Source organism: Atractosteus spatula, chromosome 12 (genome assembly GCF_055471065.1).
Source record: "Atractosteus spatula isolate fAtrSpa1 chromosome 12, fAtrSpa1.hap1, whole genome shotgun sequence".
Classification (NCBI taxonomy): domain Eukaryota; kingdom Metazoa; phylum Chordata; class Actinopteri; order Semionotiformes; family Lepisosteidae; genus Atractosteus; species Atractosteus spatula.
In genome coordinates, this window is record NC_142717.1 from 30,453,319 (window position 1) to 30,477,837 (window position 24,519).

General features: G+C 40.8%; 2 protein-coding genes across 4 annotated transcripts in view; one reads left to right on the forward strand and one right to left on the reverse strand.

The window, feature by feature from the left end:
* Positions 1 to 315: 315 nt before the first annotated feature.
* plekhf2 (pleckstrin homology and FYVE domain containing 2) overlaps positions 316 to 24,519 on the forward strand; it is a 52,879-nt gene continuing 28,675 nt past the window's right edge. Inside the window, exons 1-2 of one of the 3 annotated variants that reach the window (XM_088929452.1) lie at positions 316 to 393; positions 637 to 741. The gene's annotated coding sequence lies outside the window, so the exon portion shown is untranslated. Of the gene's footprint in view, positions 394 to 636; positions 742 to 23,168; positions 23,336 to 24,519 lie in introns of those variants that run through there. The other 2 variants (XM_088929450.1, XM_088929451.1) reach the window with 2 other exon arrangements.
* LOC148822890 (histamine H2 receptor) lies at positions 4,989 to 6,235 on the reverse strand. Its single transcript, XM_088929449.1, has one exon. It carries the CDS (start codon positions 6,031 to 6,033, stop codon positions 5,011 to 5,013), a length of 1,023 nt encoding a protein of 340 aa, XP_088785575.1. The 5' UTR covers positions 6,034 to 6,235; the 3' UTR covers positions 4,989 to 5,010.

Below are 24,519 nucleotides of genomic sequence, written 5' to 3' on the forward strand. Positions count from 1 at the left end.
ATTTAAACAATTTAAACACACATTGGAAAAAAATCTATTTAAATAGAATTGGAAGATTTGCAAGAATGTCGGGTGTCACTTTTAGATGAAATAAAAATGCAGAAAAAAGTCAGATTTTAGCTCCCAAAGCAAACAGTCCTGTAACAGCAACTAACGATTTGTAAAGAGTCTTAGTAACGGAATGTGGCACAAAATTAAGGAGAAGACGCGATCTGTCCTTACCACATTCGCTGTCATAGCAAAGGAACGCTGCAGAAAATGAAATTTGGAACCCTTAAAACCAAGAGTGCAATTATTCCATCTGACCTGAATGAAACAAATCTTTCAGATCTCAGGAACCCCTATGACTGAGCAAACAGATGCTGTTGACCAGCTGGGAGGACTTAGACCACAGTGAGTATATACATACTGAAAGGCTGTGGTCCAGTTGTATGTCCTCGCTCTTGGCTCTTTTGTGATCCAGGTCACACAGAACATCGCACTCAGCAGAGTGTATGCCCTCCAGTTCCTTTGATCTTTCAAACAAAAGTGTCTATCAGTGCAGCAAAGAGGTTTGTTGCAGCCTCTGGAAGAGTATATATACACGTATACTGTAAATAGAATATGCAAGAAAACATTTTGTGTTTCTTCTTCAAGGCCCAATCCAACTGTGCCAAAGTTGGAAATTATAGAGGGACCATGGACCATGTCTTTTCAGGAATACCAATGGGATTGTCCTGCTTCATTCCTCAGTTTCACTGCGTAAGTATTCCGTACCTTTTTCTGTTTTCCTTGTTCACCCAAAACCATGTCTTGTTTTGGGATTTCTTGCTGAACCTTTGACATCTGAAAGTTTTAGTCCACGCTTGTCACAGCAGTCTGTAAGAAGCCATTCTCTTCACTCTGTTAGGGCAGCGGCTAATTAAAGCCATTTCAGGAAAATCAGAAGCTTTTGGTTTCTCCTAAATTGGGCAAGAGACAGGTGAAGAGCCTTTTTTCTGGACCCTGTTTACCAACACAATAAAACATTCGAGAGCAGCAGCAAGACAGCAGCAAGTACACTGATCACATGAGCACTCGTGACATTGTTTCTATATCTTGAGCCAACATCAGTCCAGGTACCTTCTATTTGACTAAAGTCCCAAAACCAAGCCCTGTGAAAGTTCCAAAACTTAATTCTCAGGATTAGTCACCTTATTCTTGCAGGTCCATTCTTGTAAATGGCCTACATTTTTTAAAGCAAAACAAAAACATCTGCAACAGTTTTTCAGTAAGACTGTTAAATTGACACTGAGAATTAACCTTGTACAGTTAATTTACATATAAATTAGGGATAGACATCTGTTTATTGGGCTCTAATACTTTGCTCTGGCAAAATATGACTGGATTTAATGCTTCGGCTTTTTCCTTCAGAGTAAAGACCTCCCTACCAACCCTCATCCTCTAATGTCGTTGAGCACCAGTGGGCTACTGGGCAGTGATCCCAGTTTATACTCCTTCACATGGATTCTGTCCCAGGAATAGGCAAAAAAAAACCTTCAGAACAGAAAACTATCAGTTCCATTCAAAATGTGGGAGTGTTGTGCGTGACCCCCTTGTGTGTTTACCTTGGAAAAGGGATTTGGTTCACTAGAATAAACCTAACGTGTTTTTCTTGCAATCTAAGATTTAAGAATTTTCTGGAGGCAGTGAATTTGAAGGCTGCTCAGCACCATTGTAACACTCATTAAAGGTTGGCATTGTGAGAATTCCTGGGGATCTAGCACAATGGAATGGTGATTCATCTGTAAAATCCTTTGGAAATGGAAAATCCCTTGGAAATCATGTAACGCGTGTAATGCAGCATGTTCATTAAAACAGACTTATTTTAGGATATTTGCACAGATTCACATAAAAAGAAAATTGCATTTCTACTGTGGTCCAGATCACAAATTAAGCTTTCAACAAATCAACAGAGTGAATTTCTGATGGACATTTTGGGGTTTCTGGTGTTTTAATGAAATATCAAGGTAGTCAAACAGAAAATCATGCAGGAGAATTTCTGTGCATTTTTAAGAGGCTCATCAAGTCCTACTATTTTCTTAATTTTCTGCCCTTTGCTCTGAATAATTAGGCTTTGCTGATTTGTCTTCTGCTCATCTTAGCCTTTGCTTGATCTATGCACTAATTACCTCATTTTTGTTTTTTTTTGTGTGTTACTGATAATTGAGAGTGTGCAGTTATTAACAGAATTTGAAATCACAGTCATTTGGTTAACCTTTCTGCGCAATAAATGTTCTGCACTTTTATGTATTTTAAATAACATCATAGAATAGCTTTTGCTTGACATTTTGAACTGTTAATTAAAATGTCAGCTCTCTGGAGAAATCTTCAGACTGAGCATGTACACTCCACACTATTTAATGGAGTTTTTCATTGTTAGTTAATGGTTACACTGGCAGGGCTCTTAAAATCAGGAGATCTCTGTTTCTGTGCACTGGGCTGTGTTACATGAGATGCAATGAGATCTAATTATCTTAGTTAGATAACTAACCTGGTTTACCGACAATGCAGAACACGGTCCAATGAATGCCTCAAGGATAACAATGCTTTGCCTCATACTGATAACACAAGCCATCAAACAATAGTTCTCATTTTTAAATGAAGGGCGTGGGACACTCAATGAAGAAACCTTAATTCTAAATGAAACAACCAGTAACAGACTGTGCCAAATTCATTCAAAACTTTAAAAATATTGGGGGATTTTTTTTCTGGTCATTTTGTAATTTGAAGTGACGCTCTTGTGAACAATCATAGAAAATAGCATAGTGTGACACATCCATATTAAATTACACTCCTGCTATCTATCTATCCATCCATTGCCTGTCTGCCTTATCTAATACAGTGGCAGAGGGGAGCCGGAGCCTATCCCAGCAAGTCATGAACACAAGGCAGGATACACCCTGAATGGCACGCACAGGGTGCACAGGGGAACACAAGGCACACACAGACACAAACGTGCACACACTTGCACCAGAGTTACTTCAGACTCTGGGAGGAAACCATGCAAACTCAGGGAGAATAAACTCCATGCAGATAGCACATCTGGTCCAGAATTGAATCCAGGGCCCCACAGCTGCAAGCCAGCCATGCCAACCACAGTTCTACCATGCCTCCCGCTCCTGATATCCTCTGATAAAAATGTGAAAAGGTACAAGTCCCTGACAAAGCCCAGTTGTGGAGTGCAGAAACCACATTATCATTCTCTGGGTATTGTCAAAGACACACGGTACTCCTTCCTTACACAAAGAGCTGTGTGAGTACGGTATGAGCTGTCCTGCTATGTCAGTGAAGCAGATCCCCTGGCTGCTTACAAGAAACAGCTGGATGAGATCTTCAGATCACCTAGCTGCTGGCATTCAAAATGTACTAGATAAGTCACAGATGAGAGAAGACCATTCAGCCTTTCTCGCATTCTTTAAAAGTGGGAACTTCACTGCTTAAAGTAGTTCAGTGGCTGTTTGTGTGATGGCTGATGTGACCTCATCAAAACACAAATCCAGGAAGAAAAGGACAAGGCCTGATATTCACCTGCCCCAACAGCCTGTGAGCTGTGGGATATCTCAAGATGCTGCTGTCCTTGGTTCATTTAAAACAAAAGAAATACAATCTAGCAGAGTATGAGTGCAGATTAAGGCACCAAATATTAACGTAATTGGTATAACAGCAAACCAAAGAACACTATAACACGCTTATTAGATCATGCATCACATTAACATAAATTGGCTCGTGTTTAATAAAGTTGTGATTTTATTTTACAAGTGACAGACCTGACCTGGTAAAACACTTCGAGAACGGCAAAGAGCTCAATTAGTTACAGAACACTCTGCATTTCGAACTCTCCATTAAAACTAATTTACTTTCTGCACTTTCTGTCTCACTGCAGATGACCCTGCAAATTGGCTAGAAATTTTCAGATCGTGAAGCACTTAAAAAAAAGCAACTTCAATTGCTGCGTTTTCCAACGAGCTAGTAGAATTCTAGCTCTTTATTCCCCTCTAGTGTTTACCTGCACTCACCTGTAAGGAATGATTTCAAATCAGAGGCTTGTCACAGTCTATCTGCTCACAAAATTGAATCTTCTAAAACGCATACCTTAGTGACGTAATAATAATTCTATTTTAATCACCTTTTTCGTCTTTAGACTTAAACCACTGAATATGAAGAATGAGTAAAAAGATTCGAATGTGTAATTTTTTAAAAATGTAAAATTAAACCCGCACATTTTCAAAATATTGTGATATCATATTTATGGAGGTTATTTAGATAAATAAAAAAGCGAATGAAAAGTGTTCTATCACCTTGATTAGATCAATTTATTATACAGTACGTACATACAGTAGTTTACAAATGTAGAGCAATATTCTATATATTAAATAACGCATAATTCGTTAACACAGACACGGACATATAAGGGACAGAAGATCGATTCTCAGTGAAACAAAAGTAACAACAGAATAAGTACGTAATAAGTACGTTTATCCATTTTCAGAGATTTGCTGTAGTTGTAGTGAGTTAGTCAGCACCATACAATTAAACTCAATAGAAAAGAACATTTTTTATTTCATGCAAATATGGGGCCTTATAATAATATTTGAATTTAGTTTACTTTCTATTTTTGTTATTTCAAGATATGCATCCCTTTCGTCCCTTGCAAAAACAAAAGACCGCAATAGTTGACGAATAAATACAAAAATCCATCATCATTCCCACTGGATCTGTACTGCTGTGTTACACAAGACAACTGAAATGCAGTTGAAACCTATTTGAGCTTTTTGTACGATACAAATGTTATCATCTTTTTAACGACCATCATTGCTAAAAATACGCCCTGAAAAAAATACGCCGTCGATCCCCTGAACTACCTTAAAAAGCATTACGCACTGAACCGAAATCTTCATATCGTTCCCTCCTAAATCTTGCAGTCTCTCTCCGAGTGCCCTAGTATTGCTTTGTCTTATTGTTCTTACTCTCTTGGGTGCTGACTTGCCACTATCCTACCAGCTGTCTCTTAGAGACGTTCTTTGTATGGGGCAATGCCAAAAGCTGGTGCGCACGGTGCCTGAACTTTTGATCTCTTACGCTGTAAATAATGACATTCCAGCAGCTGTTTGTGGTCAGTATCCAAAACGCAAAAAACGAGAAATTGCACCACTTGTTTCCAATGACATTCCCCACGACAAACACGGCGATGGGAGTGAACGAAGCTGTGAAAGCCAGAGTTAGAGTTCCTATTGTCTTGGCGGCTTTGATGTCGGAAAAGGTGGGTCTGGCGACGGTGTGGTTCTCGGTTTCGGCCAGGTGCTTTCTCCTTTTGGAGTGCTGGCGGATGGTGGTTAAGGACAGGAGGTTTATGACCACAGTGCCACCCAGCAGTGTGAAGTCGAAAGCGGGGAAGAGGAGAAGAATGTTCCAAGCGCTGGTTGTAGGAGGCTCGCTTTTCCCCAGTGCGTAATTGCACATTCTGCTGCACGCGTTGTATTCCAGGACGATCTCGCCGCTGAACAGGACCGGGGACACCGCCAGGAAGAAACTCGCCAGCCAGGACAGCACGATAAGGATGGTAGTCCGTTTCCTGGTGATGACAACGTCTTTGTGCAGTGGCTTCAAAATCGCGATGCTGCGCTCAATGGAGAGCAAGAAGACAGTTGTAATGGAAACCAGGGTGCAACCTGCGAACATCGGGCCGATCAGACTACAAGGGTGGAAACTACTCGCAAGCGACGTGTTTGTGGCCAGTTCTACAGTAGAGTCACTCACCAGAAGCGATATTTCGGCATAGACTGAAAACGGGACCACAAACATCCCTACCGCGAGGTCAGCAACGGCCAGAGACGCTTTGAGATATCCTTGAGGGGTGCGGAAGTGCTTGGTCCCCAAAAAGACAGCCAGAGTGACAGAGTTTCCGAATAAGATAGCCAGTATTAATAAGATCATGAAGACTACCATTAAGATTTTGTTTGTTAATGTGCAGCAGCAGACGCTGCAGTGAGTTTCTCCTGGCTCCTCCAACATTCTCGCAGTGGATCCAAAAACCAGAGGTTCACTTCAACTTGATTTCGCTCAATCATCCACACAGCGGGAAGGAACACATGCCGGGAGATCCGCCAGCCCCAGTGACTACATCACCCCTGCTTCCCAGCATCTCAGTCCATGCACAATCGTTTTTCGTATGGGATGATACTCCTAGTAGGGAATATAGATTCAGACCTGCGGAAAGCAAATAAAAATAGTATGACGTTACACTGCCCTGTATCAAGTGTAGGCACTACGTTGAAATGAATAAATACGTCTTAATCAAACTCAGCGGTTACAAAAGGGTTAAGTTATATTAAATCAATTAACAAAATCATTTGTTGAAATTAAAATGAGACCCTAATGTGCTTTAAATATGTACCTGGTAGAAAAGAGTCTGGAAGCCCAATAAGAAATCCACTTTATAACCTAGTCCCGAATTTCTGTTGAATTCTTCAACGACCGGTTTTAAACATATCTTGGTATTTACCAAGTTTAAAATGTATTTCCTAACATATTTGTGTCTGTGCACGTGAAATAAATTGGCAGACAGGTGAAGAGCTAGAAATACGGATATAGTGGTTCATAGTGATTCGTTTAATTCGTAATGAATTGAGTGTGGATGTTTTGTAGTTTAAAGGATGAGTGGAACTTGAAGAAAAAAGAATAAAGATGTAGACATACCTTTTGTTTCCTAGTTGATTTTCGGGTAGTCATAGAAATACCTCAACTTGTTGTAAGATGCTGGAACATGAAATCCAACTGTACAAAAGCGATGAACGCGTGCTTCTCGCAGCTGGAGTGAATTCTTTGATTGGCTGTCGCTGTTCACTGTAGTCCGGAATATACACATCCTGCTTATTCCATTACCGCCCTGCTCGCTAAAGCAGTGCGTCGTATACTGTATAAAATGATATCGTCATCTATTGACGCTATTACCGTAATAAACATTTTTTTGCAGCCGTCCCTACTAAATGTGTTTTATGCACTTCCAGCTATACAAATGTTTAGAACTCCTCGTTAAGGGACGTAAGACTGACAATAAGACACAAGGGAGCGTTTATGAGAAATAGTATATTACTTAAAGAAAGCCAAGTCCCACAATTTTCATTTGTAATGTACATGTGTAACTATCGCAGATTAAAGAACAAAATAATTACTTCCAAACTCCGATTTCTAGTCTTTACTGAACATCTTTGTTTTATTGAATAGGTAATCATGTTCAATTCACTCAGTATAATAGCAAACGTATCCTTCTTTCTCTATGAAATGCACCAACAGAGATCTCCAGCCCTAGTTCTCTTAACAAACCACCCACTTAATCGATCACTATAAATAGGATCAGTCTTTAGAAGTCGGGGCTCCCCACGAGTAGGTTTACTCCCGTTTTACAACCTAGCAATGTTTCTGTGTTTTCTTATAATTTGGAAAAAAAAACACATCTAATAATGAGATGTCGATTCAGTAATTGAGTATTCAATAAACGTGTACATTGCTGAAACAGACATTCCATATAAACTAAACAATTGCCTGGAAGAGTATACTGTATATTTATAACCAAAGAATACTTGCAAGGTTTTTCAGAATTTCGCATAGAAAATAATGGATACAAGGGAATTAGAATTTCAGCACAGGGAAACGATAGGAGAATGCTACAAAAAAGGAATGCTTTATGGATTAACTTCTTTATTAGCTTAATCATTATGCTACACGCACTATACATTTACTTGTATGATTACCGTCTTTGTAGCAAATCTACTCCCGTGATAAAGCAGATTTTCTTTAGGTAAAAAGAAAAATTAAAGGGCTGGTACCTTGTAGGTCTTCCAGGTCCTAGGTGTGATTCCGGCCCGGAGCGACGTCTGCGGGGAGTTTGCATGTTGTCCGGGCGGGTGTTCCCCGGGAGATTAGCGTTTCTCCTGATCGTGCCAAGACATACCAGCACCTGCTGCGTTAAATGGCGTCACCAAACTGCCATCCAACACGTTTGTGTGTGTTCCCTGCGACCGACTGACGTCCCGACCAGCGTGTATTCAGCCGTGTATGCACCGCTGTGTGACAGGTTATGCTCTCCGCGTCCCTAAGCGGTACTAATTGGTGGTTGAAAACAGATGAATGAACAGAGGTCACCTACCAATAGCCGCACATTTTTCACACCGAAAGGTTATGAAATATAAAAATATGATTCAGTTTCATGTTAGAAATCATGAAAAAAAAGTATTTTTAATTTGTCAGCTTTGAAATCCGTTGTCTTGAACGATAAACTGTACTGTGTGAAAACGGATTAATCTTGACCTATTAGAAGTATTACCGCCAATTCTCATATTGGAGACTGTGTGAATATGTGTTTTAGCGGTTACTTAGTAACACTTGTGTTTAGTGTATGTGCAAATAACCAATTATATTAGACATTTAATACAAAAATGCCAATTATATTAGGCATTTAATACAAAAAGCTTTGACCGAAACGTCAGCTTTTTATTCTTTCAGCAAAAAATCCTTCCATTTTCTAACCGCTTCTTCCAATTCCGAGTCGCGGAGGAGTCGGTGCCTGACCCTGCAAGCATCTGGCTCAAGGCAGGGAACAGACACGACCACAAACCCGCACACACTCACACCAGGGCCAATTTTCCCAGAAACCAGTATGTATTTGAACTGTGGGAGGAGAAAAGCACCTGGAGGAAACCCACGCGAACACGGGGAGATCATGCAAACTCCCCAGAAATTGAACGCAGTGCCACCGAGGCAGCAATGGTAACCACCGTGCCACCCTCAGCAATAAATACACAATTTATTTCAGATAAATTCAGGAAAAGATACATTTTGATGAGATGCGTGTTTAAAAAAAAACTCTAAAAAGCTATTGTCTGACGAAAATTACACCTCTCCCCCACCCCAACACGCCTTCGAGAAAAGACTACATAATATTTGGTGGAACATGTACGCAGCATTTCCAAAAATATAAGCGTGCAGGTGTATCCATGGTGATTTTGTCTTGCTTTAGTAGTGCCTATGCTTTGACTATTGTCTATGCTTTAGAAGAAAAAACGATCCACCGGCTAAGTGGATTCCCCAAAAGACAGAGCAAAGAACAATCTTGATTTTCTTTTCTGTGCTTGTTCTTGAGCGGCCTCCTCAGTCACTGGACATCTGGAAAAAAAACCCAATCAATACACGGACGGGAAGAACAGAGAAAATACGTTTTAAAAAACAAAAAATATAAAAAGTCAGAAAAGAAACCTAGAGGATGCCAACAGAAGATCGGTTAATAGATAAAAAATAGGGAGACACTTTGCAATCAGTTCAGCTTTACTGGTGTCAACACATAGTCAAAATCCAAAGAAAATCCTGATGAATTATATTAATCAATACTATAAAGAAGCACCCTTTTAATATAACTAAAGCATAATCAGTAGTAACTTTCTTGTTAAGTATCATACATTAAATGGTAATTGTCTTATTTAAGCCTTTATTTATTCAGCATTGGCTGGTCACAATATCTGAATGGTGGCTCCCTAACTGCTCATAATTCAAGGCAATGACTGAGCAAGGGCAATAGCAGAATTGCTCAGTGAATCAAAGAAACAATTTATCATGGAAAACTATACAAGCAACCTTTCCTTGCCATTCTGTATTTCTTTCTTGTATAGGATTTCTTCTGAGATAAGGAGACTAGTATATAATAAATTCCCATATATGTACAACATGTAGTGGAACCTAATGATACACTACATTTCATGTCACAAAGTGTCAGACTAATGTTCCATCTAATTCACTTACCATGGAATGGACAGTTCCCCTATGTTTGGCCCATGGAGGAAAAAAACAAGTTCTCCTGGTTTAATTATTGTGGCACAGATGGTGCACTGTGACTTTCTGCTAATTTTGTACTGTGTTATTGTCTTTAATTTTATTTTCTCATTTCACATTGCTGGAAAAAATTCTGGTATAGCTCCTCAAAACACTTGCTTATGGGTTTTTTTTTTAAATTCCGGCTCAGGATTAATTTAAGGAGATGTTGCGTTGTGTTTAAAACCTTTCTTGCCCAGAATGCAAGCGGTTGTGGGAAAAATGAGGAAATCCAGATGAGTTTTGTTTCAGAGAGTCACCTCCTGTGTTCTCAAGTCAGGCATCCAAAGAAAAATCGGTTCAGTAAGCGTGAATATGCCGGGCATAATGGAACGGAAGGTACCTGACCTTCATTTTCCCCTGGGAAGAAAATTCCAAATTACAGTGGGGTCGGTAGAGTCAATTAGTCTTTCACTTGGCGTAGATGGGACTTCACTGTACATGAGTGGGTGGCTGGCTGCAGCAGACAGGGAAGCTAATAAGAGCTCCAGTATGAAAGGGCAGCCTTGGAGGAGGCCAGGATACAGAGTGAAATCATGTCAGAGGCATTGGGGTTGTCCTCAGCTGACGGATCACACTACACAATCACAATATTGACAGCTGGAAAACCCTGACTTACCTGATTAAGTAACTGGCTGACTATCTCAGCTGTGTGAGTTCCTTTTGTTTAAGCATTTAGAATCTGACAAATGTAATGCTTCTCCCAAAGCATGGCAAGCGAGGTTTCGTCCACTTGCATGTTTTAGGAAACCTCCGGCCAGATTATTAGAAATCCGTTCATAATGCGTAACAAGAATAACAAGAGCAGCTGGAGCAGGATGGGAAATTGTTGGAGTGTTGAAGTGCACTAGGCCGTGCCATCGTCCTGCCTTGGGTGCTGGTCATTGACTGGTGCACTTAATTTGTTTTTTGTATATAACTTTTACTTTCACTAACCAGTCATGCGCTCACTTCTCAGATGCATCATTTTACTGTTAAAGTTCAGTGTGACCTAAGACAGAGCATGCTGAGTCAAGAGAAAGTAACAGTTACACAGCAAATGAAATTAAAGGATCAACACATTAATGTGGAAGAATGTCATCTTGAAGATTTCAGGAAGAGCAGTAAGAAGCTGTCCTGTTGTGAATCTAAGACTGTTATATTCTAAAATCTCCTAATGAAAGTGTGTATATGACCGGTACATACTGTACAAGAATCAAGAGAATTCTTCTGTAATTCTCTACAGAAAAATCGAATTCCAGTATTATAGAGAATATATCATATGAACAATCTATACAATATCTTGGCATCTTATTTTTTCAATTAAGTTATTACCAATTATTGGGATCACAAATTCAATGTGGTGAAATTCCCATGAATGACTATTATTATGCTACTTTGCAAACGATCAAAACGATTAATATGCCTTCCAAAGGTCAAGTCAAAACAAGGAGTCTTGACACTGACGGTGCAACACAGCTGTGTGTGGTTGTAACACCTTTTTAAGGGTATGACAGTGCTTTCTCTCAAATCTTCAGATCCCAATTCAAAGTGCTTTATTGACTCGATTACCGAACAGCGGTATTTCAAAAGCGCACGACATATTACTTGTGATTGTGAGAAGTAATTTACCACAGCAATTTACAAAATGTGAATAACAGGCAATCAGGAGCCTGATTCGGATGTATTTACTGTTTTGCCACAGAAAAGGAAAATAACGTAATCATATGCAAACAATGAAATATGCAAAAGACAGAAAATATCTCTCTGACGCTTCATCCACATGTTCTGCTACAGGCGTGTGTTGAGACTATAAAATGTTCCGTGCTCTGAAGATGTCAGCTTAAGACAGAACTGCAGCTGAGTCTGAACCGTTGCAGGTGATCTCTGTCGTTTAATTTCATACTTCATGGCTCTTCCTGTATGACTCATCTGATTTTCCGAGACCATGACTGCGGGCCGCAGGCTTTAATTCCATGAACTCGCCATGTGAAAAATGCCAATGAGGACTGATTTAGGACTAACAAAACGAGAAAACAGGTGGTCATTACATCTTTTGCATCGCAGGGAAAGGAATAAAAAAGTGTTTCCCTGAGAAGCCAGTCTCTAATGCCAAACTAAAACCAAAATAATCACTCAGAAATGTGGATGTTAAAAAAAAAGTCAAAGATGCAGGACTGGAGGTTTGGCATCAGACTAAAAAGGTAATCTTCTGCGGATGTGTTTTATTGTAAAGATATCTACAGTAAGTGGGTTAAAGCAATTTGTTCACAAGCCTATCAAATAGCCTCTCTGCAGTGCACTGTCCAGCCAGCAGAGGACTCTGTTTTTGTTGATGTCTATTTGAAATGTGCAACATGTGAGATTGTACCCTAAACAAAAAAGTAAAGAGGTGAAATAACTGTGGTTTTGCGTAGTTTTAGATTAGTGGGTTTGTCATGCCTTCACCGCGTTTTGCTAATTAACGCTTCTAATACTGTCGTGTGTAACAGTAAACACTCCTTAGAAGCACATGTTATTGTACATCCTGCGGTCCGATCCGATAGGAGAAAATGTAGGCGTCTTAGAACTGTGTAACCCTTACAAAAGTAAAAAACAAACAAACGTGTAGCTAAAGCTCTACACCTAATTAGTTCTACTGGACATCGTCAGAAATACTGGCGTTTCTTTGCAGCGCTCCCTCAGCCAGCCTCACCAGCAAATATCAGCGCTTGGCCGAAAGACAAAGAGCTTTTCAAACCGCACAGAAACGTGAATTCAGCTTGACTGCAGCCCCTTGTCCGCAGATCAGATCAGATCAGAAACTGAAAATCCATCAGTTACGTACTATACTGTAGGTGTGCAGGCTCATTAATTTAACGCGTGTTCTCAAGCGCTCTAAAGAATCGGTATTCGGAATTCTTAAGATGAAAAGGGTTCCACTTCTCCACAATTCCACTTATTTTAAAGTGACCTTTTATCTGATCTATTATCCGTCTTTTAATTCTGTACATCATGTGTCTATATACATGTTGCACGGGGACGCAACTGGGCAGTCGGTAACACGGATTTTCTTTCTCCCGGTGCATCTGTTTTGTTAAATTAGGGCTTTCTTATCTAAAGGTTGACTCATCACATCGCGTACGGTTGACTCATCGGGTACGGCAGGTCCTTGGGTTGAATTTCCGTGACCTGTCGCGCCATATTAACATACTATATGAACACAGTTCACTTTGCCTTTAAAAGTGCTTCCCACTGGTAAGTGACAAGTAGTAAATGCACTTCCACTGAGGAGAAAGAGGACTCTCCCTTCTTCATGATAGGAATGGAAAGTGAACAATTTTCCAGTTCATAAGATTACACAACTTAATTGAACTGGAACTTAACGTAGGTGATAATCTTCAGTGCCAGAAATGGCTCTTCCATATATTTAGTGAGTTGTTTGTGTAAGGACCAGTAGGAAGATGCAATGATTGACTGATAATGGAAACTGTGAACAAGAGTGGAGTGTTCCTAGGGCCCAACCTACTAAAATGGCCCCTGCTGCCAACAATGAAGAACACACACTTAGTCTCACATTATGGGCACTACAGCTTCACAGCAACCACCACATTGAAAATGACAGTGATGCACAGCATGAGAGGCAATTTGCTTTGGCAGGCATCAAAAAATGACTGATCACACACAAAAAGAAATCCATTTATCCCCATAGACCATATACAGCATTACAAGAACTGTACAAGAACATTTTGACATAAAAGCACAGCATAAACTGCACTCCTGCGTGGCTTACAGAGGTAAGAAAAATGATTTAAGCTTAAAAGGTATATTGATGCAGAGACACTTATTTTTCTACCGCTGTAAGGGAAGCATGGTGGCACAGTTGCTAGTGTTGCTGCCTTACAGCACTGGGGCCCTGGGTTCAGTTCCAGACAGGGATGCTATCTGTGTGGAGTTTGTATCCTCTCTCCCCGTTCATGTGGGATTCCTCTGGGTGTCTGGTTTCCTTTGACAGCCCCATTCAAATGTCTACTGCAGATGAGAGAGAGTGGCTTGAGAATGATTAAATAACACTGCAGAGAAGATTTGACACTTCTGCTTGAAAATGAGGATGTGAAAGCAGCAGGCATTAAACATCTTGCACTTTCAAAGCTGTAACAGTACGTAGAACAAGTTAACCGAGACCGGTTCTGTGAAATGCAGTGACACTCACGTGCTCTTGCCTGGCTGGTTGTAGCCACACACATTATGTAACCAGGTGACTCCAACTCGTTTCCTTCTAAATGCAACTTTCAACACAAAGTTAAACAAGCTGATGCACCATATTGTTGTACTTTATTATGATACTGTACTAAGAATTTCTCAGTTTTTCTTACCAGCAATATATTGATTATAGACAGTTGTTAAAACAAGTTAATACTTTGAATCTGTATCAGCGACTGAGTTAGTATGATGTTTTTTTTTTAAATGTCCATGAATTTTGAACATTAATACCCACAGAATATACAGTATCTGTGAAGGCATTGCATTAGAAAAAGTTGATGGATCAAACGCAGGAGATTCTGATTGGCTTTCCAAAAATCCACCAAGACTCTTGAAGAAATAAAATTAGCCTGCATTTCGTCAAGAAGCCTTTTTATCACAACCAAAAAAAACCCACAGCTCACGACAGCAACAACAAAAACAATCCATATTATAACTGTCAGAAGATTTAGGTTGGCTGCATTTGAAATACGTTTTAGTCTTCCAGGAACAGCCAGCTGGAATTAGCCGGCATTGTTGTATGAATTAGATGTTGTCAGTACCTACACTGAGTCATTACTGTACTCATGCACTGTCCTGAGATGTCTGGTGCACAGCAGGAAGCTGCAAAGTGAAGTGAGCTGTGTTAGTCTGAATGGCTAAGTTTATGCTTGTCATAATAATTTGTGCACAAAATCCAAATGTATTCCAATAACAAAGTATAAGGAAATTATGGTCACACATTAAATATTGTCTCTTTTATGAATACATGATCTTTGAAAAGTTGTACAATTCTGACTGTATAATTTGTTATTTTTGTAACAGACCTGACTTGTTTTTCATGCCTCGGCTCCCAACTACAAACTCAAATAGGGGAGAATGAGGGGCTGCAGGCAAACTCCTCTCACCCCTCCGCCTTTGAGCCACTCCTCTTACCACGTGACAAATTCTTATTTTTCACATTCAGCTTCAAAGAATGCTTAGCGGTAAAGGACAAGAATATTTATCCCACTATATCGTGAGAGATAGGGAGTGTAATCAATCTACTGACATCACTATTAACAATTTATCAATTCTAAAAGTATTTGCAATAGGTTTTGCAAGGCTGGAGCTTGTCCCAGCAAGCAATGGGTGCAAGACAGGACACACCCTGCAAGGGATGCCAGTCCATCGCCGGGCGCACACACACATGCACACCCTCACACCAGGGCCAGTTTTCCCAGAAGTCAATTAACCTACCAGCATGTCTTTGGACTGTAGGAGGAGACCACATGAACATGAGGAGAACATGCAAACTCCACACAGAAAGCTTCCCTGGGTTTTTGTCCAGGGCCCCGGCACCAAGAGGACACCGTGCTGACCTGTAGTGAACATCTGCACTGGAAATCTTTCCCTATTCGTGAATGCCAGCAACACGTGCCAGCAGTGTGTTCAGATGCGTGGGTCTCCTGGGCAACAGCAGCGTCCTTCGGCACCACTCGTTACATTTCAAGTGGACACGGGGCAGGTGTTTTCTATTCCAGATCCAAAACTCTTTTGGAGTTTAGGGGTTCTTTTTGATTTGGCAATGTGTTTCAGGCTGCTGCCATCCTGAAAAGTGAAGCTTCTTCTCCATAGTTTGAAACCTATGGGGTATTTAATTATTAGAAAGAAACACTTGCTTAAGCAGTTCTTCAATTAAGCCAGTATTGTTTCAGGGAAGGGAACACTGGTTCTTAGGGGCTGAAGGATATTTGGATTTTTGCTCCACATAATCTCTAGATTAAAACATCTGTGTTAGTGGAACACATCGCCTTTTTAATTGATCATCGTGCGGTTCGACTGTCACAAATTAAATATTTAAACACTATGAATCCTGCTGGACTGGGGCTCTCCAGAACCAGGGTTGGAGACCCCTGCAGTAACCCTTGTGTTCAGTAGTTGTCTTGGTGCACTGCTGCTGTTCTCTTCCACCACCCCAGTGTTTTCCTTCATTCCAGACCCAGAGCCTAAACTGTAGCAACACCACCTCAATGCTCAGCCTTTCATGCTAAGCCATTCATTATGGTGCTCATGTTAACACTCGCTCCCAATTTGGGAAACCAAAAATTGGAATCTATATTTGTCTGTCTGGGCTCACAGTATGTCGCTAATGAGTTATCAGCCATATCGCTGTGCAATGTGTGATGTGCAGTATTATGCAATTTATTTGGGTTATCTAACTAGAAGAGTCTTGTTCCCCGGTCTGCATCCACTGAAGTCCTCTTTGTCCCCTATTTCTAGATATTAATCTTTTCTCTTACTGGAGCACCTCCTGATTATCTGGACTGCTTTCACCTTTGCTTTGAACTGTGGTGCCTATTTAAAGGACTAAGTGGAGGAGGATTAGTGTGACAGCAGAGAGGCTAGCATGATCCTCTTAACTCGCTCTAGAAAGGTCACAGAGCTGCGAGGAAGACCGAAAACCAGACATTTCCTTTGTTTTCACATGTGTCAGTGGAAACCTTTCATGCCTTAAAAAACCACAAATTGTTATTGTGTTTCTTATGCAGTATTTATTAAGAAATGATATATCAAGATGTCAAGGAGCAGAACATACTGAATAATATCTGCAATTATAACACATGAAGACTTGCACGGATAATCTGCAACATTCGTGTTTTCCTGTTTTAGTGTTCATGATTTACTTGGTATAAATATCGGGTGCACAGCAAAGTAATAGCACACAATGTACAGTAGATCCATATAACCTGATCTCAAGTCTTCAGCTATAAATAACAACAGCTTTGTGTTTATTATTATCATCAGAGTCACCTCCATCCATTTGTTTAACAGAAACCATTATCCGTGACATGCTAGACAGGCTGAAAAAAGTACTATGCAGTGCAATAGTAAGACTACTGTACAATCTATATATGCAACAAACATGCAGTCAAAATTTAAAAATGCAATCAACTGCAAAACTGTGTCAAAGAGAATACAAGGTGTCAATGTGGCTTAGTGAGGAGTGAGAAAAAACACCAGGGAGGAGTCTGGTGTAGTGGTCGAAGATACAGTAGTTCACTGTCAGCTTGCTATCATTTTATAAAAAAATAAGAAAAATTAACCATCTGTTCCATCTTCGGAATTGTCTGATTAGCACAGGTTTCCCACCACTACACTTGTGCGTGCAAGTACCTTTATGAACACAAGAACAGTTGAAGACGTAATTGGTATTGCTTTTGAAAACCCAAGTTGAAATAGGTTCCCACAATCCTTTGTGAAAAAAGTGTCCCATGTGCTCATTTTTAAAAGCACATGCTTACAGCTGCCACTTCTGTCCCCTCTTCACGTTGATCTGAAAAAAACTAGTTGGGTTGATTTTGTCATTGACGTTGAGGGTTTTGGCCTCCTAGATTAGGTCTGAGCATAATATTCTATGTTCAAGATTAAATATATTCAGTTCTTTTAGCGTATCAGAACAGGACATTCTTTCAAGACCATGAACGTATCTAGTCTCCCTTCTCTGGACTGGACTGATTTTAGAAGAGCAATATTGTCATCGAATTGTTCACAGTATTCTAAATGATGTTTTACTAGTGCAGTGTACAAATATAATTTGGCCATCCAGCCTTCCATTTTAAAGGCTTTATCTCATACAGGGCCATGGAGAAGCCAGAGCAAGCAACAGGTGAAAGGCAGGATACCACCTGAATGGGATGCCTGTCCATCGCAGGACACACACAGACACAGACAAACACACACTCATACCACGACCAGTCTTCCCAGAAGCCAATCAACCTACCACAATGTCTTTGGACTGTGGAAAGAAACCATACCAGAGGCATGGTTTTCCAAAAGAAAACCAGATCTCTGGGAAACAGGTACCACTTCACACTGAACAACAACAACACATTGGACCAGACAACCAACTACACATACCTCGGACTGACAATCAGTTCATCTGGGAGTTTCGACCTGGCGGTGAAGACATTGAAGGAGAAGGCACACAGGGCTTTCTATGACATTAGAAGGAAGCTCTACAACATCACTCCCCCATAAATATTGGTCTGTGAGTCTTTGAAAGTGTAATCCAACCCACTGCCTTATATGGTACTGAAGTGTGGGGTCCACTTACAGACCAAGATTATACTAAATGGGACAAAGACCCCATAGAAACTCTGCACACAGAATTATGTAAAAACACAGAATCTCTCCGTGTGCAGAGAAAAAATATTACAAATGTGTCCAAGGCCGAATTAGGCCAACATCCATTATTTATCAGCATGCAAAAGAGAGCAATCAAATATTGATTACACCTGAGAAACAGCAAGCAGAATTCATACCAAAACAACACCCTGATGAGCCAATAGCTGAGCCCAGAGAATAGCCCCCTCAGCCAGCTGGTCCTGAATATCATTGACACCAATCAGCCTCAGGACAGCAGAGCTTCAACAATCAAAATCAACCAAATCACAGCACAAACCACACAACACTACCTTACCCACTGGGGCACACACACAAACACAACACAAACTGGAATGCTACAGAACCCTCAACAGAAAATACACACTAGCTGAAGCAGCAAGGAGAAACAGACGCTGACAAAGTACAGGTTCAGTGACCACAATCTAGCCATAAAAACTGAGCGACACAGGCAGACCTGGCTGTCCAGAGAGGACAGGCTGTGTTCCAACTGCCAGCAGGGAGAAACAGACAGAGATGCACTTTCTATTTCATTGTGACAAATATTCTGGGATCGGACAAATATTCTTCTCAAAATAACAAATCTAACCCCAGACTTTCCATACCTGCCAGAATCAGAACAGTTCCCAATCCTACTGGGACAGGAGAGAGGGAATTCAGTTGAGGTGGCCACGCAGTACGTGATCTCCTGTCACAGCCTGAGGCACAGTGAGCCTGTCTCTCAATAATTCTCTATTTGTTGTATGTAAATATACGATGTTATATTTCTATTATTGATGTACATAGATGTTGTATTGATTGCATATGCTTAGGCAACACTGTAATTTACCAGTCATGCCAATAAAGCTGTTTGAATTTGAAACCAGAGCACCCAGAGGAAACCCACACAAATGTGGAGAACATACAAACTCCATATAGATAGCACCCCAGGTCCGTAATTGAATCCAGGGCCCTAGCACTGCAGAGCAGCAATGCTGTCCACTGTGCCACCATGCCTCCCATACAAGTTTAATTCCTTGATGTAAAGAGTATAACTTTCAATTTTCTTTTTATTGCTTCCCCAGATAAGGTTTTCATTGATCATTGTTTCCCATCTTCACATCCCCTATCTGATTATTTTTTCTATGATCTTACATGTAAGAGAAGTGAGACTTACTAGCCTCTAATTACACAGTTCAGTTTTGTCACTCTTTACATAGATGGGTGCTATATTAGCAACTTTCCAGCGAATGGCCAGCGTCCCAAATGATTTTGCCCATCCCTTTCTGCTGAGTAGTTGTTGGTCTGTGGATTCATTGCTTTATACCTCTTTAATTTTAATATTAAACTATTTGTTTATTCAGGTGCATTCTCCTTATTTCACACATTGTATGCAGAAAGGTGAGTACTTTCATCTCTGTAAGTATGGAATTGGAATCTCGTATTTTTTAATGTATTCCAGGACAGATACTGAACTGAGTGAACCCTCTGAGTCAGGTCTTTTAGTCCACTGATGATGACAGGATGTGACAGGAACACTGTGGTTTGATTTTAACTCCATTTCATGCATTTTTAAAAGTGGGAATGCCATTTCAGTGGCAAATGATTTAAATAATAAACTTTTTGTTTTGAATCTTTCTCTCAAAATAACTGTACTTTATAAGCAAGCGAAAAGGAATTTTGAACTTAGTGTCACAGACAAAATTTAAGAGCTGCAGAGTAAAACCTAAAAAGAATATTTGATTTAGCCCTTCAATACAGCCTTTAAAAAACATATATTTTTGGCATTATTTTATACCTCTTGCAATTTACTTTTAAACATTGCCTTGGGAAACCATTAGAGGTATTTTCTTATGTGTACACTGTGTATGATGTTAGTGAGTGTCAGCTTCATCAAAGTCAGCAGCTGTAGTCTCCTTCTCATTAAAAACCTATTCTGTACTAGAAGGATTCCTCCTAACATATTCACTAATAACAGCTGCCTGAAGAAGATGGTCTCAATGTAGTCTGGAGCAGCATACAAACCAGTAAACAGACAACACTACTACAGTATAATGACATTTATTAATGCACATCTTGTACTGTTATGGAAGAAGAGCAATGATGCTGTGTATAAAACTGCTCATCCTCCAGTTAATGTGGGGAAGCAGTAAAAAGGAGAAAAAATGTTAGTCAAATGCGTAGAATTTAAACGATAGTTTGTCAGCATGTTACAGAAAAGAAATTGCTGCTCTGGAATCAGTCCAGAGAAGAGCAACCAGATAGATTATTGGGTTTAAGGGAATGTCCTACACTGACAGGCTGAACGAACTGGACCTTTTTTAATCCTGAACAAAGGAGACTACTGTATGAGGAGACCTGACACGGGTGTCCAAAATTATCAAGGGCACAAAAAAGTCAAACCAGCAGACATCCTCAGAATGAACAGTGAAACATGAACCATAGGGCACCAGTGGAAATTGCTCTGGAATGCTGAAACTGTGACTGGATGGGCAGAATGACCCTCTCTGTTTTGTAACTGTGCTTTAAAACAAACCAATACTAAGTACCCTGCCTAGATATGTTCCTTTTAAAAATCCTTTGGTTACTTAGGTTTGGGATTCGGGTTAGGGGATTCTGAATTGATAGTCAGGTTTAGGGCTATTCATAGATTTGGAATAGTATGCATAAATGTACAGGAGTGCTCAGTATCTGTGCTGGCACTCACCTCAAGAGAGTTCTCATTTACCAGCCAGATAGCTGTAGGGGTTGAGGTCACTTTCCCCTGTAGCCAGTTATGCACATTTCTTCAGAAAAAGACTTGTGAAGGCCAAAAACTGAGTTGCCGTGTGGAGCTGTGGGGGCGTGACTGTGAGGGGCCAGCGGGGAGCAGTCCCATCGTGTTGTAACAGGAGTTCCAGGTGCTCGCTCAGGGGGGGCTTCAACAGTCGTGCACCATGCCAGCCTGCAGGCAACTAGTTCTGCGCTGGATTCGCCTCTGCAAGTCCCCCCAACCCCACTGGCCCGGGAACCCGTTCCCACCTGCTGTCTCCACGTCCCACACCTGTGAGAGCACGTCCAGCTCTTCCACTGCGCCGTCTCTGTTAACCATCGGCCGTGCCGGAGCACTGTTTAACACACAACAATTACCCGTCTCTCCGGATATTTAATTGGAATGCACAGGCAGCACGTTTTAACATTTTTTTCAATGTGTCGCTGCCACGCCAGAAGCTCCCCAGAGGGCCGCCATCTCTCTTCAAAATGACTTTTGATTTCAACCTTTTCATCTTGCTCTTCAGAGATAATGATCACTTTTTTTAAATGGGTTACATAAGGCAGACAGTGTGTCAGACTGGACACTCATGGTTGTGCCCCCCATCTTTTTCAGGGTTCTGAAGAAATTTGAACCTCCCGCCCTCACGCTCCTACTCTGTATACCTTCAATTCTACTCTTGCGTTGCTGCAGTGTATTAAAACACTATGTACATTGTTAGTAAAATATTGCTACAGATTTTCTGGCCACAAGTGGACATACTGCATTTAACTTATTTGCTTCCTTGCTTTAATATTTATAGCGACTGAAAACAAAATCCCTGAAATTAGGGAATTATCCCTGAAAGCAGCAAACCTGGCTTTCTGGATATATTTTTTTTACAATTCTACTAATTTGTAATTTGATAGAAAATGAATATATATATACAATAAATGTCTATGTATATTACACAGTATATATGACTGCGAACTATAAACAAGTGGCTTTTAGTCCTACATTTGCATGTACAAATTGATGAGTGGCACATGTTTTGAGATTATTAAATAGCAGGAACAGTACAAAAAAGGTGTATATGCCAGCTTGTAAAGGTGGCTGTGTTATCTAATTGTCATGGATATTTTAATGCATTTCACGAGGCACAATATTGAGAAAAGTTAAGAAAGCCTTCCAGGCTTATAATATGGCTTCAAGTTGTCTGTTGGGTTTCACACTAGCCGGCAATGCTGTTTGTGGATTTAGTAGAGAGGCATATATGGGATAGAATTACATAAAAGATTAAATATAAACCATATTTTCTCTGAGCAGTAAAACTATATCACACTATGAATTCCAAAACACAAAAGGATCATTAGCAACATGTTCCAGGCTCCCTAGGTAGTGAGATACCAAGTCAAAGTAATGATCACTCTCTCCAGTTTTGTTTGCTTTTCAGTGCTGTTTGCTTATTGGAAAAACAAACACCAACTTTATTTGTATTGTATGCATAGTTGACGTTAAACGATGTTTTTTTTATTCGAAAAACACTTTTATAATTCATCCAGTTAAATAATGTCCAGATGTGATGTTTTAAGATATTCGTTTTTTTATTATTTTCTGCTGTATGTATTTGACATTTCGGCTCATTATTACAGTTCATTACTAGCAGCACATATGTTAAGCGGAAGACGCTTGGATCAAATTGTTTCCAAGAGAATAATTTAAAGAAAAACAGATATTAACCTTAAGCTATTTCAAAGATTAATCGTTCTGGCAATGTCCAGATCATGCAATGTCATTACTACCGGCAATCTGAAGGCCAGTCTTTTCAGTTCTGTAAAAGATGTGGCGTTTTTTTTGTTTCCTTTTATCTACGTAGAATTAAACAGATATATATTTTAATAAGGCCAGATAACGTTTCCCTCCCGAAAACGCTGAACTGTTTTTTTTCACCAGGGGTCAGGGGAGCGCTGACTTGAAACAAGGCACGCGCGATTTAGTCATAGTCACACCACCAGTGCGGCCGGGTATGCCCTCCCCAAATAAAAAAGAAAACACCACATGGAAAATACATTGAAACAAAAATGACAGAAAAAATGGCACACCCGCCAGCCAGAAATTCCTGCTCGTCTCAGCCTTCTTCACAACGTGAACGCGCAGTCACATCCCAGCCTTAATGCTGCGCGCACGCTGCGTGCGCGGTGTCGTCACGGCGGCCGCCGCTGCGGGAGCCATGTTGTTATTGCCTGTGAAGTGCTAAACTAGCTCCTGGGAAAGAAGCGAGGTGGAGGCAGGGGGGCATCAGACAGCGAGTTTAGTCTGTATCAACGGAAGGAGTAACAAGTGGCTTGGAAGTTTCAGCCAGAAGCTTAAATTGGGTAGGTGAGTATGATTTGTTCTTGCTCAGTGTGCGTGCTGGTTTCTAGCGTTGCGCTTACGAAAGTAGGGGTTTTGAACTTCTCAAGTCAATTTCTTCCTAAACTTCACTACAACCAGCGACACTTGGAAATGTGACAGTGGAGGTGGGGTAAGGCAGTGAAATTGAAAACGAAGTTGCTGATGTTTCCTTTTCGGTTTGGGTGCTTATTGTGTTGGATTAATCGGTCGAGGGGAGTCAAATTACAGAGTCGCGGGCTGCGAACTTGAGTGAAAGAAACTGGAGACTTGAAAAGCTGGAAATGGATGCAGTGCTTTAAAGTGGCGAAATCAAACACCATTCATGAAGGCTGGGTGGGGATGAGATTGGGACCGAGGTGATCGGTCAGTATTTCCACATGTGTCTGTGAATCATTCGGGGATCAGCCCGGTATCTTTGACAGGGACGATCCTGTGTCAGCCTCCCAGGATAGTGGCTTTGCTCGAAAAAGCAGCCGGAATTCTGTCGGTGGTTTTAAAATCTCTGTCTAGCGTTGTCCGAAAGAAACAAAAACGAGTCGTGTGAGCCCGTCCCTGTCCTGTCACCAGAGCTTTAGCACGCCTCTCCGAGGAGTGTCCCTTCGTCTGGATGGAAGGCTCGTCTCTACAAAACCGCTGCGCTCCTGACCTGGACTGGGTGTCCGTGGTGTGATCGCCGTGAGCAGAGTTAGAAACACGCAGCACCGCGTCTCCTATCGGGATATTGTCGATGTTACCCGCTCGACTGGACCTGCACCGTGAGACTTCTGGGCTAGTAAGAGTTCAAAAGCACACTCTTCGGACCTTACGCCCCCTGCTCTGTGGTAGCGCGCTTTCTGCCTCTTCCCGAGCAGAGATGGACTTCAGACCAGATCTTCAAATGTAACTTATGATGGTGTTTGGTCTGGCTATCCAGCGCGTTTTAAAAACAGCCGGTATGTGTTGGACGTGGTATGGTGTTGGTACTGTATCTACACTACTACACTCGCCACTCAAGGATTCAAATTTCCGTTATACAGTATATTGGATTAGGGTAAGGCTTGGGAAAATATGCAGAGGATGACGATTTAAATGAGAAGTTTTGATTGTTGGTGGGAAACATTAACCAGAGCGCTCCTTCAGCCGCTGTTTTGCATTATTTATGTGAAGCATGCGTATTGAGCCATGTCTAA